This window comes from Bos mutus, chromosome X (assembly GCF_027580195.1).
Source record: "Bos mutus isolate GX-2022 chromosome X, NWIPB_WYAK_1.1, whole genome shotgun sequence".
NCBI lineage: Eukaryota > Metazoa > Chordata > Mammalia > Artiodactyla > Bovidae > Bos > Bos mutus.
In genome coordinates, this window is record NC_091646.1 from 51,178,586 (window position 1) to 51,204,066 (window position 25,481).

Here is a 25,481-nt window from a genome sequence, read left to right on the forward strand (position 1 = left end):
CATAGGTTTTCTTCCAAGGAGCAATCATCTTTTAATTTCATGGCTGCAGTCACTGTCCGCAGTGATTTTGGAGCCCAAGAAAATATCTGCCACTGTTTCCACTTTTTCCCTGTTTTCCATGAAGTGATTGGACTGGCAAGGTAAAGAACAATCATTCCTATGGTAGGTGGAAGCATTATTTACTAAATAAAGGAAGCAACACCATTGAAACTAATGCAGTACTCTAAACATTTTAACATTTTGTAGATTCTTTTCAGATTCAGGTATTATAAACAAACCTAAATAAAATTCATTTTCTAAGTTCTGTCTTTTTTACGTCTCATATTCCTTTACAGGATCTGTGAGGTCAAAACAATTTTCATAATAATATTAAGATGTGTGTTTTGTTTGACTCTCATCCTATCAAAGTGGTGAAATTTGGTATCAAGAAAGGGGTAGCAGCATACCAGTCCTTTCATGAATATATAGTGGAGTTTTACAGAGGCTGTGTGATGTGTGATAATGCAATGGATTAAATGTCAAAGCAGATACAAGGACCCAGATTCCTTTCTTTTGTAAGCCCAGATAGTAAACAGATTTGTAAAAATGTGAAACATGCTCTTCTCATTAAAATGTTTGTTTTGAAAAATAGTTATTGTTCATAAAAATAGGTCATTTATGTCAACATCCAAGATGCTCATCATTGCTACTTTTCAATGAATCAAATATTTTAAAATGTTCTCATTTTTTAGTCTCTAATATGATAAATATCAATAGTTATAACTAACATTGTAATCTACATAAATCCAAGCTCTTTGAGGTTCTCAATAATTTTTAAGCATACAAAGAATTATGGAAATAAAAAATTTGCTTTAGGGAAAAAAAAACTATTCTTTTTCCTTGAAAAACAAAAGCACAGATACTGTCATAATTCTCTGCACTGCTACTCCTTGAAAAGCCTTAACCACCCATATTAACTATAATTTTTAACTAAATTGACTAATTTCTAATTTAAAGATAAAAGTGCAGGGTGGATATAATCGAAAACTGTCTGACATATAAGCATGCTAATAGGCTAGCAGAATTTAAGAATACACATGACAACATCTTCTACAAGCCACACAAATCCTATTGCTGCTGCTGCTGCTGCTAAGTCGCTTTAGTTGTGTCCAACTCTGTGCGACCCCATAGACGGCAGCCCACCAGGCTCCCCCGTCCCTGGGATTCTCCAGGCAAGAACACTGGAGTGGGTTGCCATTTCCTTCTCCAATGCATGAAAGTGAAAAGTGAAAGGGAACTCGCTCAGTCGTCTCCAACTCTTAGCGACCCCATGGACTGCAGACTACCAGGCTCCTCCGTCCATGGGATTTTCCAAGCAAGAGTACTGGAGTGGGGTGGCAAAAAATAACAAATTCATTACACAACTCCAAGACATAGCTTCTCTATAGCATTTCAAATAAGAAGCAAAAATATATAAAGTTAGAATTATGTTTAGTTTACCAGTATTTCAGTATTCTATTTAACTTAAAAAAATATCTAGTTGTGCCACAATCATCCACTAATTATTAACTCAATTTAATGTCAGTACACAATTTTTTAAAAAGTGCTTAAAGATCTTGGAAATTGTCTTCAAACTGGCATACCAGGAGGTGCAGTTACTATTGAAATAAAGTTTGCCAGAATATTAACTTAATGCAGTTGAAAAGAAATTTACATTATTCATAATCATAAATCTTTTTAGAAGTCATATTAATTTATTAATTTTAGAAGTAATATTAATTTTAGAAGTAATATTAATTTATTTGATCAGTAAGCCAGCATAAAAAAAACACACCCAAGCAAATAAAATGCATAGTTAACACTTACAAGACAGCGAAAAGACATAATTGCCAAAATTTTACATTCATTATGTAATCTTGGGTTCTTAAAACGTTTCTGGATCAATTTCTGTAAGAAGATTTTTAATTAAAGTCTAGCCCATTTAAAGTATTAACGTAACCAAGCAAAGGCTCATATACTTGTGCCACAGTAAGCCAAATTCTTGACAGCAGGAGTTTTCAGCAATGAAAGGATTTATTTGCAGGGCATTCAGGAGGGTGGGGCTTCCCTGGGGGTTCAAGCAGTAAAGAATCTGCTTGCGATTCGGGAGACCTGGGTTTGATCCCTGGGTAGGGGAGATCCCCCAGAGGAGGACGTGGCAACCCATTCCAGTGTTCTTGCCTGGAGAATCCCCATGGGCAGAGGAGCCTGGCCTGCCACAATCCATAGGGTCGCAAATAGTCAGACTCGACTGAGCCACTAAGCACTGCACAGTAAGGAAGTGGGATACAAAGCTCAGGTCCACTCCTTCTTGGTCTTTGAGTTTTGGGGATGTTTTAAAGGGGAAGAACAAAGTTGCTACTGCTGCTGCTGCTAAGTCGCGTCAGTCATGTCCGACTCTGTGCGACCCCATAGATGGCAGCCCAGCAGGCTTCCCCGTCCCTGGGATTCTCGAAGCAAGAACACTGGAGTGGATTGCCATTTCCTTCTCCAATGCATGAAAGTGAAAAGTGAAAGGGAAGTCGCTCAGTCGTGTCCGACTCTAGCGACCCCATGGACTACAGCCTACCAGGCTCCTCTGTCCATGGGATTTTCCAGGCAAAAGTACTGGAGTGGGGTGCCATTGCCTTCTCCGAAGAACAAAGTTACATTTCTGATATTTCTTAATCATGATTTCAGGAGTCAAAATGTCTCTGGTTTAGAATTCTCTGGACCGTTGCTCTGGGGTCTGTGAGCTCATTTTGCCCTGGAGAAATAACCTGAGATTTTTACCAGAATGATAATATCTGCAACAACAGCAATTTTAGTGGACTGACTCTGGTTGATTAGTGCTCAGTTAGCACAGGATTGAGGTCAGAGGGGACAAGAAAGGGATTGGGACCAGAAGAGACAGCAAGGGGAAAAAGTTTCAGATTAATTAGTCATTAACTCAGTATGGAAGCTCAGTTTTGGCTAGGCTCTGTTTCATTAGATATTGGATTTTCTTATTTTCTAGAAATTTAAGAATATTCAACTTCTACATGTGCTTATTTCTCTCCATGAGCTCATCAGAACAGTGCCCCTTTAATTTATATCTTCCAGATATAGGAAAAATATCACAGGCACAAGGCAAGATCTTTCTGAATTACAGAATATTTTGGAATATTTTGTCTTTATATTCCAATAAATATTCATACTTTATTCCTTTATTGGGCAGAAAATATGCTTATGCTTATATTTTATTATTTAACCATTATCTTTATTTACTGTTATGATGAAACTGTATGTACCTATGCTAAGTCACTTCAGTCGTGCTGGACTGTAGTCCACCAGGCTCCTCTGTCCATGGGATTCTCGAGGCAAGAATACGGGAGTGGGTTGCCATTTCCTCCTCCAGGTGAAACTAGTATTATTAATTCACGAAATTTGGTATCAAGAAAGGGGTAGCAGCATCAGTTCAGTTCAGTCGCTCAATAACACCCCTCAAAAAGATGTTTATTCAAGTCTCAAGATATAAAGTCTTGTTAGAAATACACTTAAAAGTGAATGTGAAAGTGAAGTCTTTCAGTCGTGTCCTACTCTTTGTGACCCCATGGACTCCAGACTACCACGCTCCTCCATCCATGGGATTTTCCAGGCAAGAGTACTGGAGTGGGTTGCCATTTCATAGGTAATTTTAGCCCATGTTTAAGGTCTAATTTACCTCCAATCCCCTCTGGTATTTAAAAGAATTTCTTCTCATAGCATCTCTTCTGTATATAACCAGGCAATGTAAAGCATACATATCAGCTAAACTGAAATTTTAGGTAGGACATACAGAAAACATTACAATGAAATAAAGCAGGCAATGATCCTAGTCATGATCATAGGACAAAGAAGCGTCTTGAAAAATCACCTCTCTACCTGACTGCCTAAGTGTAACACATTTGCTGTATTCACTCATGCTAACACATAATTTTATATTTGCTTAGAATTTAAATTTATGGTAATTTTACGTTTTAAATAGTTAAATGGATGGGTTCCAAGACAGAGACATAGGCTCCAGGCCTTAACGCCTCTATTTTACACACAGTGCTTGCTAATTGAGATTACTGTCTCTGTAGCTGCCTAGAGACTCTGTAGGGCTCCGGCTACTTGAGAACCACAGATGGAAGTGCCCACGCTAAAGAGCGATTTTTAAAAGGGGCTTTTTTTTTTTTTTTAAACTTTACATAATTGTATTAGTTTTGCCAAATATCAAAATGAATCCGCCACAGGTATACATGTGTTCCCCATCCCGAACCCTCCTCCCTCCTCCCTCCCCATACCATCCCTAAGGGGCTTTTTTTTTTTTATTCCAGATGCCCTGAACAGACTTTGAAGTAAAACCATCTCTCAAATGTCTCTTGAAAAAACAAGGTAGTCAATAAAGAATCCCAAAACTTCTGTATCATTCAAAGATCTGTGGTACCGAACCAGGCTGCAAACATAAGGGTGTGAGACTTCATGATTATTATTTTAAATCCCACTTTTGAAAAAAAAAAAAGAATTGTCAATTGCCCACCTCCTTACTATGAAGGTCCCGTGAACTCCTACACGCAAAAGGCTTACAAAAGTGGCCAGCACTTAGACCAGGAGCGGTCCTTGCTCTCCTCCCATCCCCGGAGACACAGACCAGGCGCCCACTGCCCCCTGGTGGCCATGGCCTACTTCCGGCTCCTGCACACAACGCGGCCGCCTGCGTGGCCTCCGATACGTCACATCCGGCCCTTGCGATTCGGGGTTGCGGAACCCGCGCGATGAAGTGCGTTTTTGTTACTGTAGGGACCACCAGCTTTGACGACCTCATTGCGTGTGTATCGGCGCACGACAGTCTGCAAGTGAGTGGGGGAGGCGGGCGGGCGGCGGCTGGGCTCGCCGCTCTGCGCTCGCCAGTCGCTGCCGCCAGCCTGACCGCTAACCTTGGTAACCTTGCCTAACCGCGGCGCTCGCGAAGAACCCCCAGCAGCTCGACCTCAGGTGCCGCCGCCCCTCGGCCGGCTCCTCCCCGCGCCTGACTGGGCCCTCCTTCCGCTCCCCCGCTCCTCAGAATCCTCCGCCTCCTCTGCCTGTTCCCCGCCGCCTTCCTGGGCCGCTCCTCCCCATCCTCCAGCTCCTCCTTTCCCCCCGGCTTTTCCCCTCCGATTCTCCGCCTCCGCCTCTCCATCCCCCGGCTTCGCCCCTCCTTCCAGCGGCTCCGCCTCCCCGAGCCAGGCTCCGGCCCGCCTCCTGGTCCCGGGCCCGCCTCGCAGGCCGCTCCTCAGACCCGCTCACCGTGGGCCCGACTCGGCCCCAGCCGAACGGCCCTGCTGGCGCGCCGCCCCCGCCTGCCCCAGCCTTGCCCCGCTGCCCTCGGTCCGAGGCCACTGCGCCTTCGCTCCGCCTCAGGCGCCCTCCTGTCCGGCGTCCCCGCGCGTCCTCTCCTCAGGGCTCGTGTTCCCGCAGCCCCAGTTCTGGGCCCCGACAACGGTGTGCCTCACTCTTCCTCCCTAGTTTGCAGCGTCTCTTTAAGAGTCTTTGCCTTGCTTCCTCTATCTTGCAGGGCCGTTTCTTGCCCGACGTGGTGAGATGGGGCGTTTAGATCGCTTAGGGTTAGTGAGGCTCCACGTTGGGGCCCAGGACGGGAAAAAGGAGCCTTTTGAAAAACTAGTTCGACTAGTTGGCATCCCGTGCTTTGATTGGGGGATTTGTTGCCGTCATTGCTGTTTTCCAGTGGCCTGTTTAAAAGGCCTGCTTTTTCTTTTTTTTCCATTTCAGATAATCCAGAGCCTCGGTTACAACCGACTTGTCCTACAAATAGGTAGAGGAAAGGTGGTACCTGAACCATTCAGTACTGAGTCATTCACTCTGGATGTTTACAGGTATAAGGATTCACTGAAGGAAGACCTTCAGAAAGCAGATCTTGTTATTAGTCACGCAGGTAAAGTGCCTTAGAATCGCCCGGTTTGGTTTTTGATCGACCATAAATAAGAACAGAATCTCGAACCTTTCTGATGTAAAATAAAATCACTAGATTAACTCACCAGCAGCCCTTTTGAATATAATACTGATTTCAATATAACAGTCGAGACCAAGAACATTATTGGAGAGGATTTATAATTTCTGGGTGATAAGAAAATGGGAAATCAGTCACTTGAAGCCCAGCTTTACAGTTAGGAACTCTAAACACAGAGGGGCAAAATATATATCCAATGACATGTGTTAAGAGTTGTCAGTTGAAATTAATATCTGGGCTTAGATCTGCAGGAATGTTCAGCAATTGGTCATTGAGATGCTGCTGGCTTTGGAAGATTTTTTATACTTCTATTAAAAGGTTAAGTAACTTGTCCAGTCAGTAAGTGGTAGGCAGATAACAGGCTGGTGCTGGCATCATCTACTCCAAAAGAATTTGTTCACTTAACAGTCTCCTCGCTCCCATTTGAGCTATCTAAATGAGTTTAGATTTAAAAGTTGAATTGACCCAAATATCATATATGTGCATGTTTGTGGAGATTTGTTTTATTTTAACAGGCAGACTCATAAGGAGTGTCAAAGCGACTGAACAACAACAACAGCTTCGTGTACAGTATGTTGAACCTGAATCTTATTTGTATTCAGGGCCCATGCCCAGGGCATATTACTGGAGGGCAAGTTGCAAAGCACTGAATCATAGGTCTTAAAATTGTTGGCAGTGATAAATAATGTATTTTTCTTTTTAAAAAATATAAATTTATTTATTTTAATTGGAAGTTAATTACTTTACAATATTGTATTGGTTTTGCCATACATCAACATGAATCCGCCACAGGTTTGTAACACTTACTAGAGAGCAAGACATAACTATTTTTTGTCATTTTGAATCTATGATTAAAAGGCTTGTAGCGTTGCCTTGAGTTCAAGCTGTAAAGCCTGGTGAAGCACCTTAACTTTTTTTAAAACTATATTGACAAATTTGGTATATTTTTGTAGGTGCAGGAAGCTGTTTGGAGACTTTGGAGAAAAGAAAGCCACTTATAGTGGTTATAAATGAAAGGTTGATGAACAATCATCAACTGGAATTGGCAAAGCAGCTACACAAAGACGGGCATCTCTTCTACTGTACCTGCAGGTATACTAAAAACTGATTATTTGACCTCTTGTCTTAATTGCTTCCTAGCTATTCTTACCTGCCTACCTAACCAACCTGTGTCTTTGACTTCTTACTTTCTCCCACTTAGCAAACATTTTGAGTTTCTCACCAGTAAAACCTGCTCCTTTGTCTTCTACTTTGACTGTGATCTCTGTGTTGTATTTCTTTCAGTGTCTATGCTTATTTCATTGCATGTGAATATCTGAATGTGTGTGCACATGTGTCTGTGTTCGTCTGGGTGTTCAGGTCTCTGAGGATATAAACTTTTGAGTTCATTATTTTTCATTATGCAAGGAGCATTTGCATATTTTCAATTAAGGTTTTGACTTCAGTAAATCCACTGGAATCCCTGAATTAAATTTACTCGTTTATTCAGTCATTCAACTATACCTAATGCAAAGCAGGCATTGTTTTGATGTTGTGGAAACTGAAAGTCACTGAGTCATGTCCCATTGTTTGCAACCCCAGGGACTGTACAGTCCACAGAATTCTCCAGGCCAGAATACTGGAGTGGGTAGACTTTCACTTCTCCAGGGGATCTTCCCAACCCAGGGATCGAACCCAGGTCTTCCGAATTGCAGGCAGATTCTTTACAGCTGAGCCACAAGGGAAGCCCAAAAATACTGGAGTGGGTAGCCTAGCCTATCCCTTGTCCAGTGGATCTTCCTGACCCAGGAATCAAACTGGGGTCTCCTGCATTGTAGTCAGATTCCTTACCAACTGAGCTATCAGGGAAGCCCTTGGTGCTGTGGATATAGTGCTGAACATGACATAATGTCCCTGCTCTCTTGGTACCTGTGTTCCAGTGGTGGGAGATAGACATTAAACAGTTCATAAATAAGCAATCCAGAGAATTTCACATGGTGAAATGTGTTTTGGAGAAAATAGGGCAGGGTGATGTGATAGCTGGGGTGAAGACTAATTAGAATGGTTAGGGAAGGCATGACTGGGTGTGCATTTGAGCTGAAACCTAAATGTCTAGAAAGAGCCAGTCATGTGAAGCTCTAGAGTCAAAAGCAACAGTGGAAACTGCAAAGGCCCTAAGTTGGGAATGAGCTTGGAGTTTGGTGTGTTTGAGGAATAGAGGGTTAGTGTGGCAGAAGTATAGTAAGCAAGGGTGGCTGTAATATGAAGATGAAGCTGGGTGGGGAGAGCTCACATAAAAATTCTGGTTTTATTCTATGTCTAATAAGAAATATTTTAAAAGAGTATTTTAAGCAGAGGAATTGCTTTTTGGTAAGGAGTATTATTTTCTAGAAGTATATTAGAATTCAGCAAGAACTGATCAACATCACAATAGAAGGATGAAGAAAATTCCTGGTTTGTTTTCTATTAATTCTTCTTCCAACACTAGAAGCTTGCCAAAGGGTCAGGTCAGTAATTCCCAATTATTTGATTTTAAATACAGTCCTAATTTGATGTTTTAAAAGGAAAAAAACCTCATGGAAGTATTACAGAATAAATATTTCTTATGTTATTAAAAGTTGAAATTTAAAATAAACTTTAGAAGAAACTGGCTAGAACATAAGCTTTTCTTTTAATTTTATGTTTTTTGTCTCTTAGGCACTCAACAAGTACTTGTTCATTCATTATTTATTGAGCACATATTATGTGCCAGGCATTATTCTAGACACTTGGCATATGTCAGTGAATACAAAAACAAAGATTTTTATTTTCATTGAGAGGAGACAGATTCATTGAATGTTGCAGGAGCAATGGTTGGTGTTCTAATCCCTGTAATGATGGAGGAGAGGGAATGTCAGGGTGGCTTTGTAATATATAAGCCATTCTTACAATATTGTGAGTGTGGGGAGAAGCCAGATAATAAACATTACTTGGACTGCAGATAATTGGCATATCTGTCCTTAGGTAGTCGAGATTGTTACAGGTTAATACCATTTTTGAAGTAGAATAAATAATCATCTTCCTTAGTTTATGCAAGTTAATTTTTCCAGATACCTTTGGTGAGTATTTTCATTTTAAATATTAAATTAGCTTTGATTTTTATGTTAGTACATTAAAAAGGGGGAAACACTGATTTCATAAACACTTTCTGACTCTCAGGCTGAAAGGGCAGTTGTACAAGTCTCCAGTTTATTAATCTTTTTTCAGTTCTAGAATTCTTTTTTACTTGTATTAATTTCAAGAAAGTCACATGCATGAGTGCCATGAGAAGAATCAACAATTGGTTGTATTTTCATTTTAGGTGTATCATTTGTTTGCCACAAATCTAGGCTGGATGATTGTATGTCTGTTCTAACTTAAGTGGCTGCTATAATATTAAATTTCTTGAAGTAATAGTTTTATGTTGTGATTGAAACCTTATTTCCAACATGCATGGCGATTGTATGTTGCTTAATTATATATGGATTTATAATAGTAAATTACTAGCAAAAAAAGTTATTTTACAATCTTCATGCATGGTCTAGTAAGTCTCCCCAGCTTATTGTGCTTGTCTTGTAACTGTCACTCTTGGTTTCATTTATTCTGTTTTCATAAATTAATTTACTTCAAGTTATATCTGCATAGTCCTGAGAAGTGTTCCAAAGCCATATGACCACATTTTTCATGAAATAACATTTCTGAACTATTTCAGTTGACATAAAAGATTAAGTGACTGTTGCATTGCTATTGACATAAGCTCTTTGTGTTGTTTTATTATTAGTGTACATACCTGTAATATTAAAATACATTAAAATTCACATAGTTTGAGAAGCATCACGTTATTCTTAGAAGTTAGATTCAGTCATCAAGTGGGCAGAATTGAATTATGAAATTTTCTCCCATGTTACCTAATATTTTTCTTCTTTTGTTTTAGCATGCTTCCTGGGCTGTTACAGTCAATGGACTTATCAACACTGAACTGTTTTCCTCCTGGCCAGCCAGAAAAATTTTCTGCATTTTTGGATAAAGTTGTTGGATTACAAAAATAAACACTAAACTCTCAACACTTTAAAAACACCCCTCAAATTCAACCCGTGGAATGTGGTTAAATCAAGTTTAATATAGAGTATATGTTTATAGAATAATATAAATTAATAAGTCTCCTACATCTATAGAATGTATAGAAAATTTTATTTGTGAATGTTAGCATTTGGGTCCAAATTCTAATTGCAGTTTCACAAGTTTATTAGACTTTTTCCTAATCTTCGTATTTTAGTAAAAGAAATATATAGTGAACATTCACACAGTTTATCCTTGAATCCCAAATGGGCTTGGAATCATGAAAAAAATAATTAAATATGAAAGCTTTGACAAAAACCTCATATGTAGTTACGTTATGTTCCTTAGAGTAAACAATGAAACAGTAACAGACTTGTAAAAAAACATTTGAGTCAGAATCTTTAGCTTCATACTCCAACCAAATTAAAACAAAACAAAAATGATGGGTTGTGTTCTGTGAAATAAATTATTTATATAAGCTCAGTAATTACCTTAAAAAGATTAACTTTCGAGTCAGTTGATCTACTATACTTCAAGAAACTGTTATCCTGAAGAATAGAGTGGAGTGGATGTATTCATTTTGTTCCTATAAAGTATAAATAGAAAGTGACAATCAAATGTCAAGAAATAATTTCTAGGGACTGCCTCATGTGAATTAAAAGTCTGGGAAGAAAAAGGTTAGAGAAATAAAAAGAGGAAATATAAAAATCGCAAGGAATTTTGTAACGGTATAATCCCACCCTTATTAATAAACACAGTTCACAATGATAAAAGTGACAAAAATAATCTTACCCAATGCCAAAGCTTTACTGGTTTGAGAAGAGTAAATCAAAAAGCATTTGTGCCGATAGGAATTGCTGTTTTTTTTAAGGACCACCCTCTTACAGTGGTATTGAAACATTTATTGTAGCATCATAGAGGAATTATTTATGTCCTTATAAAATTAGTTTTACAAATGAATAAATGATCTGAGGTGTATAATGGCCTAAATGTATGGTTTTAAAAGTCACATAGCTCAAAATAGATACTTTATGAAATTCTGAACAGGGTAAGTAGTCTCAAGACCTATAAAATAAACTAGATTATCCATAAATATTGACAGTTTTTTGGTAGAAAGTTTAGATATAACTGATCTGTAAAAGAGCATTCACTATAAAGATTTATTTTCAATAGTATTATCCCAAGATGTTAAATATTCTAAACATTTTACTTGGGATGCATTAAATAATGCTTTTGTAGATTTATTTTCCTGATTGTGTTTTACTTAGGCTAATAATAAAATAAATTGTTACTAATGGTAGAAGGTGGTGGCTGAGAAGTACTCTGGGTAGCAGGAGGATGCCAGCTTGGATTAAAATTTTGCTGAAATTAATCTAAAAAGTGAGTAATCTATATCTACATGGCTGGGAATTTACAGCACCATAATCATAATTGTATTATATATTAGTGTTAACCAAATGCTATAGGAAAGTCCCTATTCAAATCCATAGAGTTTCACTTTTCTGGGCTTTTCTTTTAAATGTTTTTCTCTAGTTTGAGAAAAACTGTGGCTTAAAATTTGTGTTGATCACTCAGTCTTTAATTATTTTATGTCATGAAGGATTAGCCATAGGGAATCAGAAATAAATGAAAGGGTCTACTTAAACATTAGACAACTAAAAAGCCCTAAGTCCTCTGCTTCTTTCCCACATGAGTACATAACCCAGATTCCATTATTTCATTTAGCAGAGGCTTCAACCAGTGGTGTCAGTTGTGTGTAGTGAGTGACATCTTGACTACAGCTTTGTAGGAAATTTTGTATCAGTTGTGGGGTTTAAAAACCAGTGAATATCTTAGAATCATTTTGATTTGGCAGGAATCTTCAAGACCGTCTAGTTCATTCCCATCGTTTCTCAGGTGAGGAAGAAGGCCAGAGGTTACAACTTGTCTAAAATAATAGCCTTTGACAGAGCTGCCACGAGAAGCAACTTCTTGACTCCCATTCCTGTGCTCTTTGTAAGTGAAGTTGCTCAGTCTTGTCCGACTCTTTGCGACCCCATGGACTGTAGCCTACCAGACTCCTCTGTCCATGGGATTTTCCAGGCAATAGTACTGGAGTGGCTTGCCATTTCCTTCTCCAGCGGATCTTCCTGACCCAGGGATCGACCCCGGGTCTCCCACATGGTAGACAGACACTTTACCATCTGAGCCACCAAGGAAGTGCTCTTTGTACCATACCATAATACATGTTGTAAGCTTTTTGTTTTCTTTTTATGTTTGCCTAGTATTTACTTTTGAAGAAGGCAATGACACCCCACTCCAGTACTCTTGCCTGGAAAATCCCATGGATTGAGGAGCCTGGAAGGATGCAGTCCATGGGGTCGCTGAGGGTCGGACATGACTGAGCGACTTCACTTTCACTTTTCACTTTCATGCATTGGAGAAGGAAATGGCAACCCACTCCAGTGTTCTTGCCTGGAGAATCCCAGGGACAGGAGAGCCTGGTGGGCTGTTGTCTATGGGGTTGTACAGAGTCAGACATGACTGAAGTGACTTAGCAGTAGCAGTATTTACTTTAGTTACTTTAATCACATCCAAGGGAGATTTTCTTCATTTCCAGAAGTTTATTTTAGTGGGAATTTCACAATTCACTAAGTTGGGTTTTCCTTTCGTGTGTTGCATCCTTACCTTGGACTTAAAAACTGGTGACTCCTGAGTTTTTGGAATCTAGCAAAATGCCATGGATAGGATTGATACTAGATTGAACAAATAGACTTTAAGACAAAGAATTTTAGATTTTTGGAATTGGTAGAGAATTTTAAAAATACCTAGTGCAAACCACTCATTTTACAGATTAGGAAAGAGGCTAGGATAAATTAATTGCCAAGTGTTTGTCTGATTGAACCTTATGAAGAAATCAATGGTAACCAAAATTCTATTTGAAATATGTATCCACTAAAATAAAATTTGTTTAGTTTCATTACCTGACAGGGCTTCAGATTTTTTTAAATCAATGCCTAAGTGCAGTGCAGTTTATTTAGCAGTTTTATGTTGAGAGATATTGAGAAGTTAAGGCAGTGAAAGAGAAAGTTTAGCATTTCGAGAAATTCACACTGTTGGTAGGTTCAGAGGTGGGCAGGTAATGGTAGAAAGTTGATTGATGTTGGAGTAGGTGAAAGGTGATGTGAAGTTATGGATGCTTGGAAAGTAAAGGATTTATAATAGACTGTTTATAATTTGGAAGGAAAAAAGGATTTGGTGTTAGGTAAGACAGAACTGATGAACTTGTTGTATGGTTCTGCGAAAAGTAATCATCTCAAAGTACTGTAGTGATTCTAGACACCTAGAACCTAGAATTAGAGCGCTGCTTTGTATGTTTTTAAAGGCAAATCATGTAGACACAGGGCAATATAAAAATGTGTACCACTTTGACAATTTGAGGAAGTTTTCCAAGACTAAGGATGTCAGGAATGTCTAACAGTGATGTAATTTTTCTTGGTCCTTTATCTTAATAATGTAAGCACTTAATCTCTGTGATTTGTTAAAAATAGGAAGTTATCAGAGATGACCAAAAATCTTCATATGGTCTGAGAAATGAGACGTATGGGCGGATTATTTGAAATTGTGTTTTGGAAACGATTTGGACTGGGTGGTCCTGATAGCTGTGTGGTAATCAATCTTCTGCTAAACAGTACCATACATTTTTGGGGGAGTGGGGAGTGAAAATAGTAACAGTTAACACCCATTGCCTGCTTAGTATGTATGGTGTACTGTTTAAAACATTTTATACAAACATACTCATTTATAATATAACCTTATGAAATAGTTACTGTTCCATTTTGCAAGTGAGGAGACTGACCTCAGAGCATAATGTGAAAAAGTAGTTTTATGCTACTTAAATATCCAAAAGATGGTCTGGGAATTGTGATTGTAGCTATGTAATCTATTTCAGTTTTTACATTGCTAATTTGAAAGCGTACTGATTGCTAAACTCCCAGTTGGTTGCCTGGTTGCAACTTATTTGCCACGCTCTTGTTTTCTCTTAAAATGTTTGTATTTTGGGCTCTATTTTTGGTCTTCTTTATATACTTTTTCTTGGTATTTTCACTCCCAGGGTTTCTCATATTGTCTCCCATATATATCCCCCAACTGTGATTTGAGCTCCTGTATGGTATTTCCAGTTGCCTATAGGTCATGTTAGTCTCATAAATTTCTGAAGTATCCTAAACTTGATGTGCCCCCAAACAAATCTTACTTCTTTTCATGCTTCTGAGATCCTTATTTCTATTAATGGTGTCACCATTGAGTCAGTCCTCCAGGCTTTAACTTTTACATCTCCAATCCTTTATATATGATTGGTCACCAGATACTCTCAGCTTTACTTCCTAAATGTCTCAAGCCCACGTATTTATTTGTTCTCTTACTTTTTTTTTGTTTTTATTTTTAAACATAAATGCATGATAAGTATCTACTTTTTGTATCAGCAGGACTCTAGACTTGGTTCCTGCTCTGGAGTAACTCTTACAGTATGCTTGAGGAGGAACTATATTTATGAGTCTTCTGCCAGAAAAACAGTAGGCTGTCCATAAATGATAAATGCACTTCTGTAATTTAGTAGTCTTTTCTGATTATCTTGATTAGATATTGGGGCTAGGAAACATTGTCATCTTGCACACTTTCACTTCACACTGTCTTTGACTTGACTTCAAAATATCTAGTATGCCTCTCATTCAGAAGAAAGATGTGATGATATGGTGAAGTTTGTAGGATCAAGCGTTTGTAGAAATAGCATCTAAAACATAGCAGTGCTGATCCTATGTAATGTTCTAGTGGTATTTAAGGATCTGTCAAATAAGGATACCTGTTGGGGATTTTTGGACAAACATGGTGTTAAAAATCCGAGATTTATAAAAAGCAGTAGCTATAGTGTTTTCCAGTAAGAGAGTACAGAGGATAACCACGAAATCACACTTAATTCCTTGTTAAATGGTTCATTCCTTAAATGAATATTCTAGTACAATCTGGTATAGTTCTTTCAATTCTTATGATTTTTTGGCTGGCTAGATAAAAGATAAGCAAAAAAATCTAGCTTTAGACGGCAAGGTAAAATACGTGTTTCTTGATGTTGATATTGATTCTTAAAAAATATTTTGAGCAGTTTTTAATACCATCATGTCCTATCTGTTTTGGTATTTCATTTCTAGATCCTTACTGTCTTTATGAATTTTTACTATATCCTGGCAGATTGATACTCTGTCATGATTGATTTTTGGGGGCGGGGTGTCTGTGTTCTGCAGCCTACTAGATCTTAGTTCCCTGAGCAGGGATCAAACCCATGCCCCTGGCAGTGGAAGCACAGAGTCTTAACCACTAGACCTTCAGAGAATTCCCATGTCATGGGATTTTGATGGCTACAGTCCTGCTTTCAAAGACATTCGTTCTTAAGCTTTTGGGAGATCATGAAACGCTTCAAAATACTTAAAACTCTGTTTCTCTCTGTACTAACATTTTGCCATGAGTTACAAGGAATTTACAGGTACCTTGAGGCTGTGCTAGGTTAAGAATCCCTAGATGGAGGCCAACTTCAGTAATTTGATTCCTTGGTCATTGTTCATTAATATTTAATGATAACAGACTGCTTTATAATTAAACCCTCTGATTAAATACATTTAAATTTAGTGACTTCCAGTTTTTATAATATAAAACAAATTATAAATTTTTCTCATTTGAAACATGCCACACAGCATTTTGAAACTAACCTGAATACTTTAACTCAGTATCTATAACCCAAAAACTTTTGTAGTAGTTTCTAATTGACAAAAAGAGCTAAATGAAAATTATATACATTTATAGTAGCTATTTTAGGATATATTACATTAGGCTATCTGGTAAAGCAACATAGTGTTATAATTTACTCATTTACTGTCAAGTGTGCTTCTAAGGTATTTGCTGAACCTTAGTTCAGTCACTGTTGGAATGTCTGAGAGAGGCCATATATTGCATTGTTTTCTGTTCATTTCCTCTTTTTTCCAGAATATACTGATTGTTTCTCTACTACTGTATGAAGAGAGTAGATAATACACCTACTCCCCAAATTTAGGAGTGAAAAACATTCCTATGTTTCATCCTAAGTAGTTTTCTGAATTTCAGTTTTTCCATTTGTAAATTAGTAAAACTAGCTTCCCTCATAGGTGACTTCTAAGACATGTGTGGCATGTTTGAAAATTAAAAAAAAAATGTTGAAATAATACATTCCTCTTGGTTACAGTTTTTGTTTTAAGAAGTAGGATTAGGCTTAGAGATACTTTGCTAGAATTCAGTCCTAAGTAATAAAGCAAAATCTTCCTTGAATTTCATATTTAAATTCATATTCAGTCTCAAGCTGGGGTTGTGGTTAGAGAATTAAAGTTTACTTAGAGAAGTAAGGGAATGAGTCTCTTCAGTGCATCAAAACAAAAGAATGTTCTGGTCTTTATTCTCCCTTCCTTTAATTCCCTGTCTGTAGACTGATTGGACACTGCAAGTAGCTTAAAAAACAACAAAAAACAACCTTCAGTATTTCTGTGTCAATATATTTTTAAACATACTATTTTTCTTTTTTTTTCTAATCTGTATTAGAATGCTTTGGGTGGAACTAGGGAAGAGAGGAAATGAAAGCAAGTGGCTCCTGATAATGTTTCTTCTGTTTTGCATATCTGAACAAGAATAACTGTTCTGGGAAGTCAGTTATTTTTCTTTATAGACTCCTTCCTAAAACTTTGAGGAGTTGGTATAGGGTCTTATGGCCGGATTTTGTTTTAGAACCATTGTATTTCTTTTCTTCACTAATCTTGCCTTGCTACTTCTGTCTTAAATGTTCATCATGAAAAGAAGTGACAGGTTCTAGTTTCAGAGTGCTGTTAAAAATGTTTTTTAAAAAGTTTACCATTAAATTTTTCAGTAATGAAAGACCGTAACAGGTTTCTATAGAATTGCAGAGCAGTTTCCCCCATTGGCCCCATGTTATTTCATACTGAAAAATGACTGAAGTAAATGATTTATCAATTAAAAAAAATGCTAATTGCCTTTACAGCAGGCAATGATGTTGTTATATACATATATCTATTATTAATTTTTTCAGTTTTGTTGACTTATAATTGACATGTAACATTAAATTGTATAACTTAATGATTTGGTATGTATATGTAGTGAAAAATAAGGGCTTCCCTGGTGGCTCAGCTGGTAAAGACTCTGCCTGCAGTGTAGGAGACCTGAGTTCGATCCCTGGGTTGGGAAGATCCCCTGGAGAAGGGAATGGTTACCCACTACAGTATTCTGGCCTGGAGAATTCCATGGACTGTGTAAGTCCATGGGGTCAAAAAGAGTCGGACATGACTGAGCGACTTTCACTTTCATAGCAAAAATGATTACCACAATAAGTTTAGTTAACATCCATCACCACACATGGTTACAAATTTTGTTATGTTTAAAAATCCAAGTCTGTTTATTTCATTTGACAAGATAAGATTTATTATTTATTTTTATGTGGGCCATTCAGCCCCACAATTTGCCAGGATAATATGTTAATCCCCCTACAAGCTATGGTCAATGTTGATCAGAAATTTGTTCATCTAAAGGGAGGGCATATCTGTTACCCACTTTTGACTCACAGAGAATCACACTTCCTTAGACCTGAAAGAACTTAGACATCATATAGCCTGTCAACTTTGTTTTACAGTTAAGTGGCAAACCCACTCCAGTATTCTTGCCTGGAGAATCCCATGGATGGTGGAGCCTGGTGGACTACAGTCCATGGGGTCACAAAGAGTTGGACACGACTGAGCGACTTCACTTTCATTTAAGGAAATCAATGCAGACAGATTGAAATGGCATAACAAATTTCATAATCTTTTCATGATACTCTATTGTCTCTTAGAAATTAATTACTCAAAAGCATTTTTATACATTTACAACTATACCATATATGTCAGTGTATGCTTTTAAAAAAAAATCCAGACATATTTAATTTACTTATAGAAACATGAAGGAGTGTTATCTTAGAATTAAAACTATTAGTATTTATATTCTTCATAGTACAGAGAATTTCCCTATTTCATCAGTGAAAGAAGAAATAGACTATTCCAGTTAAAACAACGAATCCCTTTTTCAAGTTGAATTATGGTATGAAAAGTAGTTGTAAAAGCACATCAATTTTATGACAGGTCAAATGATTTGTTAATTATTTTTATTTTCTTCAATTTATTTTAATCTGTACCCATAGTACAGTGCTTAAAAGGTCTTTTAGGCAATTGTTTTTCTTCCTATTTTCAATGTCAAAGGGAGGAGATGCATTAAAGTTTGGGAAAGCACCTCTGAGAAGCTGTATTTGAATTACGGCTTGATTTCCAGTAGAATTTAGGTGAAATTGTTCTGTTTCTTACCTATTTTTTTTTTTTTTTGGACCAAAGAATAATTTCTTAGTGAACCTTTTTATTTGGCAGATAGCAGTTAACAGGGGGCTTCCTTGGTGGCTCAGTGGTAAAGAATCTGCCTGCCAATGCAGGAGACACAGATTTGATCTCTGGGTCAGGAAGATTCCCTGGAGGGGAACGTGGCAAACCACTCCAGTATTCTTGCCTGGGAAATCCCATGGACGGAGGAACCTGGTGGTCCATGGGGTTGCAAAAGAGTTGGAGATGACTTCGCAACCAAACAACAACAGCAACAAATACTTATTAAGCAGTTATGTAAGCATTTGACATGTAGTATCTAATGTAATTATTCCAACATCCTTAGATTTAGATCACAGAAAAATTCCTGGAGTAACATTGCTCAGACTTTGAAAATTTGAAAGCATTTAGCTATAGTGCACTAAAAACCATTAGTAACTTGAATGCTAAAGTTGCCTGTTTAACTTTGAAACTGAAAGTGAAAGTCGCTCAGTTGTGTCCAACTCTTTGTGACCCCATGGACAATACAGTTTATGGGATTCTCCAGGCCAGAGTACTGGAGTGGGTAACCTTTACCTTCTCCAGGGGATCTTCCCGACCTAGGGATCGAACCCAGGTCTCCTGTATTGCAGGTGGATTAACTTTGACTTGGCCTTTTTTCCACTTAAGGGAAAGACCAGGTCAAAGTTAAGCAGGTAACTTTGGCATTCCTTGGAGCCTTTAGAACTGGACATGGAACAACAGACTGGTTCCAAATAGGAAAAGGGGTACGTCAAGATTGTATATTGTCACCCTGCTTATTTAACTTATATGCAGAGTACATGATGAGAAACACTGGGCTGGAAGAAGCACAAGCTGGAATCAAGATTGCTAGGAGAAATATCAATAACTTCAGATATGCAGATGACACCACCCTTATGGCAGAAAGTGAAGAGGAACTAAAAAGCCTCTTGATGAAAGTGAAAGAGGAGCGTGAAAAAGTTTGCTTAAAGCTCAACATTCAGAAAACGAAGATCATGGCATCTGGTCCCATCACTTCATGGGAAATAGATGGGGAAACAGCAGAAAGAGTGTCAGACTTTATTTTTTGGGGCTCCAAAATCACTGCAGATGGTGATTGCAGCCATGAAATTAAAAGACGCTTACACTTTGGAAGAAAAGTTATGACCAACCTAGATAGCATATTGAAAAGCAGAGACATTATTTTGCCAACAAAGGTCCGTCTAGTCAAGGCTATGGTTTTTCCTGTGGTCATGTATGGATGTGAGAGTTGGACTGTGAAGAAAGCTGAGCACCAAAGAATTGATGCTTTTGAACTGTGGTGTTGGAGAAGACTCTTGAGAGTCCCTTGGACTGCAAGGAGATCCAACCAGTCCATTCTAAAGGAGATCAGCCCTGGGTGTCATTTGGAAGGAATGATGCTAAAGCTGAAATTCCAGTACTTTGATGACCTCATGCAAAGAGTTGACTCATTGGAAAAGAGTCTGATGCTGGGGGGGATTGGGGACAGGAGGAGAAGGGGACGACAGAGGATGAGATGGCTGGATGGCATCACCGACTTGATGGACGTGAGTTTGCGTGAACTCCGGGAGATGGTGATGGACATCGAGGCCTGGCGTGCTGCAATTCGTGGGGTTGCAAAGAGTTGGACATGACTGAGTGACTGAACTGAACTGAACTGGAGCCTTTAATTTTGCTAATGGGCATATGAACTTTAAAGACAGGATTATAGTATAGGGCCTTGAAATTCTCTTCTTAGCAACACTTATTAATAACTGGTGGAATACCTTGTTCTAGAGCACTGGTTTCCAAAGTGTGGTCCTGGGCTGCTGCTGCTGCTGCTGCTAAGTTGCTTCAGTCGTGTCTGACTCTGCAACCCCATAGACGGCAGCCCACCAAGCTCCTCTGTCCATGGGATTCTCCAGGCAAGAACACTGGAGTGGGTTGCCATTTCTTCCTCCAATGCATGAAAGTGAAAAGTCAAAGTGAAATCGTTCAGTCGTGTCCAACTCCTAGCGACCCCATGGACTGCAGCCTACCAGGTTCCTCCGTCTATGGGATTTTCCAGGCAAGAGTACTGGAGTGGGGTGCCATTGCCTTCTCTGGTCCTGGGCTAGTAGCATCAATACCACCTCAGAACTGCTTGTTTAGTTGCTAAGTTATGCCCAATTTTTCGCAACTCCGTGGACTGTAGCTCACTAGGCTCCTCTGGGAAACTAGGCAAGAACACTCGAGTGGGTTGCCATTTCCTACTCCAGGGTATCTTCTGGACCCAGGGACCGAACTGCATTTCCTGCATTGGCAGGAAGATTATCACTGAGCCACCAGCGAAGCCATTAGAAATGCAGATTCTTGGGACCCACCCCAGCCCTGGCTGAATCAGAATTTCTGGGCATGGGGCAATCTTTTTCCAAGCCCTTCCCTCGAGAACCACTGTTCTAGAGGTTTGCAGTATTGGAGTAGTTTGCTGTGGAAGAATAGTTAGCCAATTGGGATTTCAAGTGTAATAGATGTTTCAAAGGACAGTATTTATTACTATGAGATTGCTTTCTATTATAAACGGGAGGAATTTTAGTATTGTCCTACAGGTCTTTTTTTAAAAGTCCTATTTTACTAATTTGGGGAACGTAACTTGTAGTTACTCATTTCTGAGTCTTAGTTCATATCTTCTTTAGAATGCAATCCCTCTATAGTAATTGCAAAAATCAGGAGACAATATATAGTTCCAGTCCTAGTACTATTGCCAATTGGATGTGAAAACATGAACAAGTCTTATAATTATTTGAAACTTATTTCTTCATCTGTAAAGAATGAAGAACTTCTCTTCTTTAAAACAAGAGGTCCCTTTTAGCTGTAACATTATGCTTATCATTTTTCCAGTTTATTATGTTCTGTTTCTTGCTCACTTTATTGAATTAACTTATTTCCTAAGATAATACATGTAAATATGTAAAATATTAACTGGTTCTACAAGGCTTATAACAAGAGACAGCAGTTCTGTGTCCCATTCCTCCTCATCTCTGATCCTGCTTCCTGTAGGTAAACATTTTATATGTTTTGTAAATGATACTCTCTAACTTGTTTCTTATCTTTAAATATCATCTATAGATTTAAGCTACTAGATGTGATAGAGTGCCTGATCAACTATGGACGGAGGTTTGTGACATTGTACAAGAGACAGGGATCAAGACCATCATCCCCTTGGAAAAGAAATGCAAAAAAGCAAAATGGCTGTCTGAGGAGGCCTTAAAAATAGCTGTGAAAAGAAGAGAAGCAAAAACCAAAGCAGAAAAGGAAAGATGTAAGCATCTGAAAGCAGAGTTCCAAAGAATAACAAGGAGAGATACGAAAGCCTTTCTCAGCGACCAATGCAAAGAAATAGAGGAAAACAACAGAATGGGGAAGACTAGAGATCTCTTCAAGAAAATTAGAGATACCAAGGGAACATTTCATGCAAAGATGGACTCAATAAAGGACAGAAATGGTATGGACCTAACAGAAGCAGAAGATATTAAGAAGAGGTGGCAAGAATACACAGAAGAACTGTAAAAAAAAGATCTTCATGACCAAGATAATCATGATGGTGTGATCACTCACCTAGAGCCAGACATCCTGGAATGTGAAGTCAAGTGGGCCTTAGAAAGCATCACTACGAACAAAGCTAGTGGAGGTGATGGAATTCCAGTTGAGCTATTTCAAATCCTGAAAGATGATGCTGTGAAAGTGCTGCACTCACTATGCCAGCAAATTTGGAAAACTCAGCAGTGGCCACAGGACTGGAAAAGGTCAGCTTTCATTCCAATCCCAAAAAAAGGCAATGCCAAAGAATGCTCAAACTACTGCACAGTTGTACTCATCTCACACGCTAGTAAAGTAATGCTCAAAATTCTCCAAGCCAGGCTTCAGCAATACGTGAACCATGAACTTCCAGATGTTCAAGCTGGTTTTAGAAAAGGCAGAGGAACCAGAGATCAAATTGCCAACATCCGCTGGATCATGGAAAAAGGAAGAGAGTTCCAGAAAAACATCTATTTCTGCTTTATTGACTATACCAAAGCCTTTGACTGTGTGGATCACAATAAATGGTGGAAAATTCTGAAAGAGATGGAACTACCAGACCACCTGACCTGCCTCTTGAGAAACCTGTATGCAGGTCAGGAAGCAACAATTAGAACTGGACATGGAACAATAGACTGGTTCCAAATAGGAAAAGGAGTACATCAAGCTGTATATTGTCACCCTGCTTATTTAACTTATATGCAGAGTACATCATGAGAAATGCTGGGCTGGAAGAAGCACAAGCTGGAATCAAGATTGCCGGGAGAATTAACAATAACCTCGGGTATGCAGATGACACCACCTTATGGCAGAAAGTGAAGAGGAACTAAAAAGCCTCTTGATGAAAGTGAAAGTGGAGAGTGAAAAAATTGGCTTAAAACTCAACATTTAGAAAACGAAAATCATGGCATCTGTTCCCATCACTTCATGGGAAATAGATGGGAAATAGTGGAAACAGTGTCAGACTTTATTTTTGGGGGGCTCCAAAATCACTGTAGATGGTGACTGCAGCCATGAAATTAAAAGACGCTTGCTCCTTGGAAGAAAAGTTATGACAAACCTAGATAGCATATTGAAAAGCAGAGACATTACTTTGCCAACAAAGGTCCGTCTAGTCAAGGCTATGGTTTTTCCAGTGGTCATGTATGGATGTGAGAGTTGGACTGTGAAGAAAGCTGAGCGCCAAAGAATTGATGCTTTTGAACTGTGGTGTTGGAGAAGACTCTTGCGAGTCCCTTGGACTGCAAGGAGATCCAACCAGTCCATTCTGAAGGAGATCAGCCCTGGGATTTCTTTGGAGGGAATGATGCTGAGGCTGAAACTCCAGTACTTTGGCCACCTCATGCGAAGAGTTGACTCATTGGAAAAGACTCTGATGCTGGGAGGGATTGGGGGCAGGAGGAGAAGGGGACGACAGAGGATGAGATGGCTGGATGGCATCATTGACTCGATGGACGTGAGTCTGAGTGAACTCCGGAGTTGGTGATGGACGGGGAGGCATGGCATGCTGTGATTCATGGGGTCGCAAAGAGTCAGACATGACTGAGCGACTCAACTGAACTAAACTTATAGACTTTCTACTGTGGAAGAGAGGCCTTATCTCCTTCCTCACTTTCTTCCATATTAGGAAGTCTGTTTAGTTGCTAAGTCCTGTCCAACTCTTGCAACCCCGTGGACCACTAGGCTCATCTGTCCGTGGGATTTTCCAGACAAGAATACTGGAGTGGGTTGCCATCTTCTTCTTCAAGGGATCTTCTGACCCATAGATTGAACCTGCATTTCCTGCATTGGCAGGTGGATTCTTTACCGCTGAACCACCTGGGAAGCCTCAGGAAGTCTATAGGTGATATTTAAATTTAAAAAACAAAAACAAATTTAGTTTATCAAATATGGTGAGATCTGTTTTCAGCATTGACATTATGATTTCTTTAGTAAATATTCACATATGAGCCATGTTGTGTTGATTGATTACATTTCTATAAAACTACTTCATTTTTATTGTTTTTTCATTTGCTCAGTTTTCTATAGAACTATTCTCAAGCTCTCCATCCCAGGAGGTCATCTTTCCTAGTATGTTTAAACATGCTAGGTTATCTGTAACTTATTTATTTTTTAATATGTCTGTGCTGTAGTTTTATTTTACCTCAACTGGTGGTTCTCTATCTAGTCCTGCTTAAAAGTCTGTCCTCCTGGAATTTCCCCTGCAACCTTACCTTAAAATTTCTTTTGCTTCTCTTTTGGAATCTTCTGTTTCCAGGGTTCCATGCGCCCCACCCGTTTTTTGTGGGGTTATTAATTTTGGTTTCAGATGTCCTACACTAGCTTTCTGATAAAGGTTGACACATTTTTTTAATCTTTCAAGTTTGAAAATGCCTTCTTCTAGTCTCCCCATCTGATTGACAGCTTGGTATAAAATTCAAGGTTGGAAATAATTTCCCCTCAAATATTGAACTTCATTGTTTTCTAGCTTATAATTCTTCTGTTGAGAATTTATTGTTATTCATATGTGTGATCTTTTGTATAAGATCTGTTTTTCCTCTCAGAAAGCTTTAGAATCTTTATTCCCTGACTTTAGAAATATTGTTACATGCATTGCAGATCATCTTTTTTGCTTTCATTGTTCTGACTACTTCATGGACTCTTTCAGTCTAAATATAGACAGTCATATCCTGCAGTGGTCGAATTTTCCTTACATCATCATCATCATTTCTTCCCCTGCACTTTCTTCATCTCATTTTGGGACTCCTGTTGGTTGGATATTGGCTTTCCTAAATTGATCTTCAAATTTCCTTGTTTTTATCTCTACAACCTTGTCTGTTTTGTGAGCTCCTCAAGTATAAATTCTGTTCCTTCTACTGCTTTTGTTTTATTCATTTTTACATTTAAATATAGCAGAATTAGCATTTTCATGTATAGTTCTATACATTTTTAAAAATGTATAATGTAAGATACAGAACTCTTCCACTCCATCTTTAAATCCCCTCCTGTCATCCCTTTACAGTCAACCCTTTGCTGCAATCCTAACAACTGGCAGCAACTGATCTATTTTCCCTTTCTATAGTTTTGTCTTTTCCAGTATATCGTATAAATGCAGTCATACAGTATGTAACCCTTTGAAGCTCTCTTCATTGGCTTAGCACAGTGCATTTGGAATTCACCCATATTCTTGTATGTATCCATAATTATTCTTTATTGTTGAGGAATATTCTGTTTTATGGATATACCACAGTTTTTCCATTCACCATTTGAAGGATGTTTGGATTGTTTCCAGCTTGGGAGGAATCATGATTATTAATAAAGCTGCTATAAATATTCATGTGCAGGTTTTTGTGTGAACTTAAGTTTTCATTTCTCTTGGATATTTACCCAGAAGTGGGGTTGTTAGGTCATAGGACAACTCTATTTTATAAGAATCTGCTAAACTATTTTTCCAGAGTGGATGTACTATT

The 25,481-nt window shown here is 38.5% G+C and overlaps 3 protein-coding genes across 4 annotated transcripts in view; 2 read left to right on the forward strand and 1 right to left on the reverse strand.

The window, feature by feature from the left end:
- The window catches only part of DCX (doublecortin), a 403,487-nt gene extending 398,811 nt beyond the window's left edge, over positions 1-4,676 (reverse strand). Inside the window, exon 1 of the mRNA XM_070365902.1 lies at positions 4,541-4,676. The gene's annotated coding sequence lies outside the window, so the exon portion shown is untranslated. The remainder of the gene's footprint in view (positions 1-4,540) is intronic.
- Positions 4,677-4,738: 62 nt separating this feature from the next.
- On the forward strand, positions 4,739-25,350 carry LOC138986466 (UDP-N-acetylglucosamine transferase subunit ALG13). Of its 2 annotated transcripts, XM_070366452.1 has the most exons (5): positions 4,815-4,941; positions 5,773-5,935; positions 6,526-6,580; positions 6,964-7,102; positions 9,942-25,350. In XM_070366452.1, exons 4-5 carry the CDS (start codon positions 7,032-7,034, stop codon positions 10,054-10,056), a joined length of 186 nt encoding a protein of 61 aa, XP_070222553.1. In that variant the 5' UTR covers positions 4,815-4,941; positions 5,773-5,935; positions 6,526-6,580; positions 6,964-7,031; the 3' UTR covers positions 10,057-25,350. The 2 variants fall into 2 exon arrangements, with proteins under 2 accessions (XP_070222552.1, XP_070222553.1); XM_070366451.1 differs by lacking the exon at positions 6,526-6,580 and having other exon boundaries at positions 4,739-4,856.
- Positions 11,322-25,481, forward strand: part of LOC102276206 (ALG13 UDP-N-acetylglucosaminyltransferase subunit) — a 72,324-nt gene continuing 58,164 nt past the window's right edge. Inside the window, exon 1 of the mRNA XM_070366450.1 lies at positions 11,322-11,446. The gene's annotated coding sequence lies outside the window, so the exon portion shown is untranslated. The remainder of the gene's footprint in view (positions 11,447-25,481) is intronic.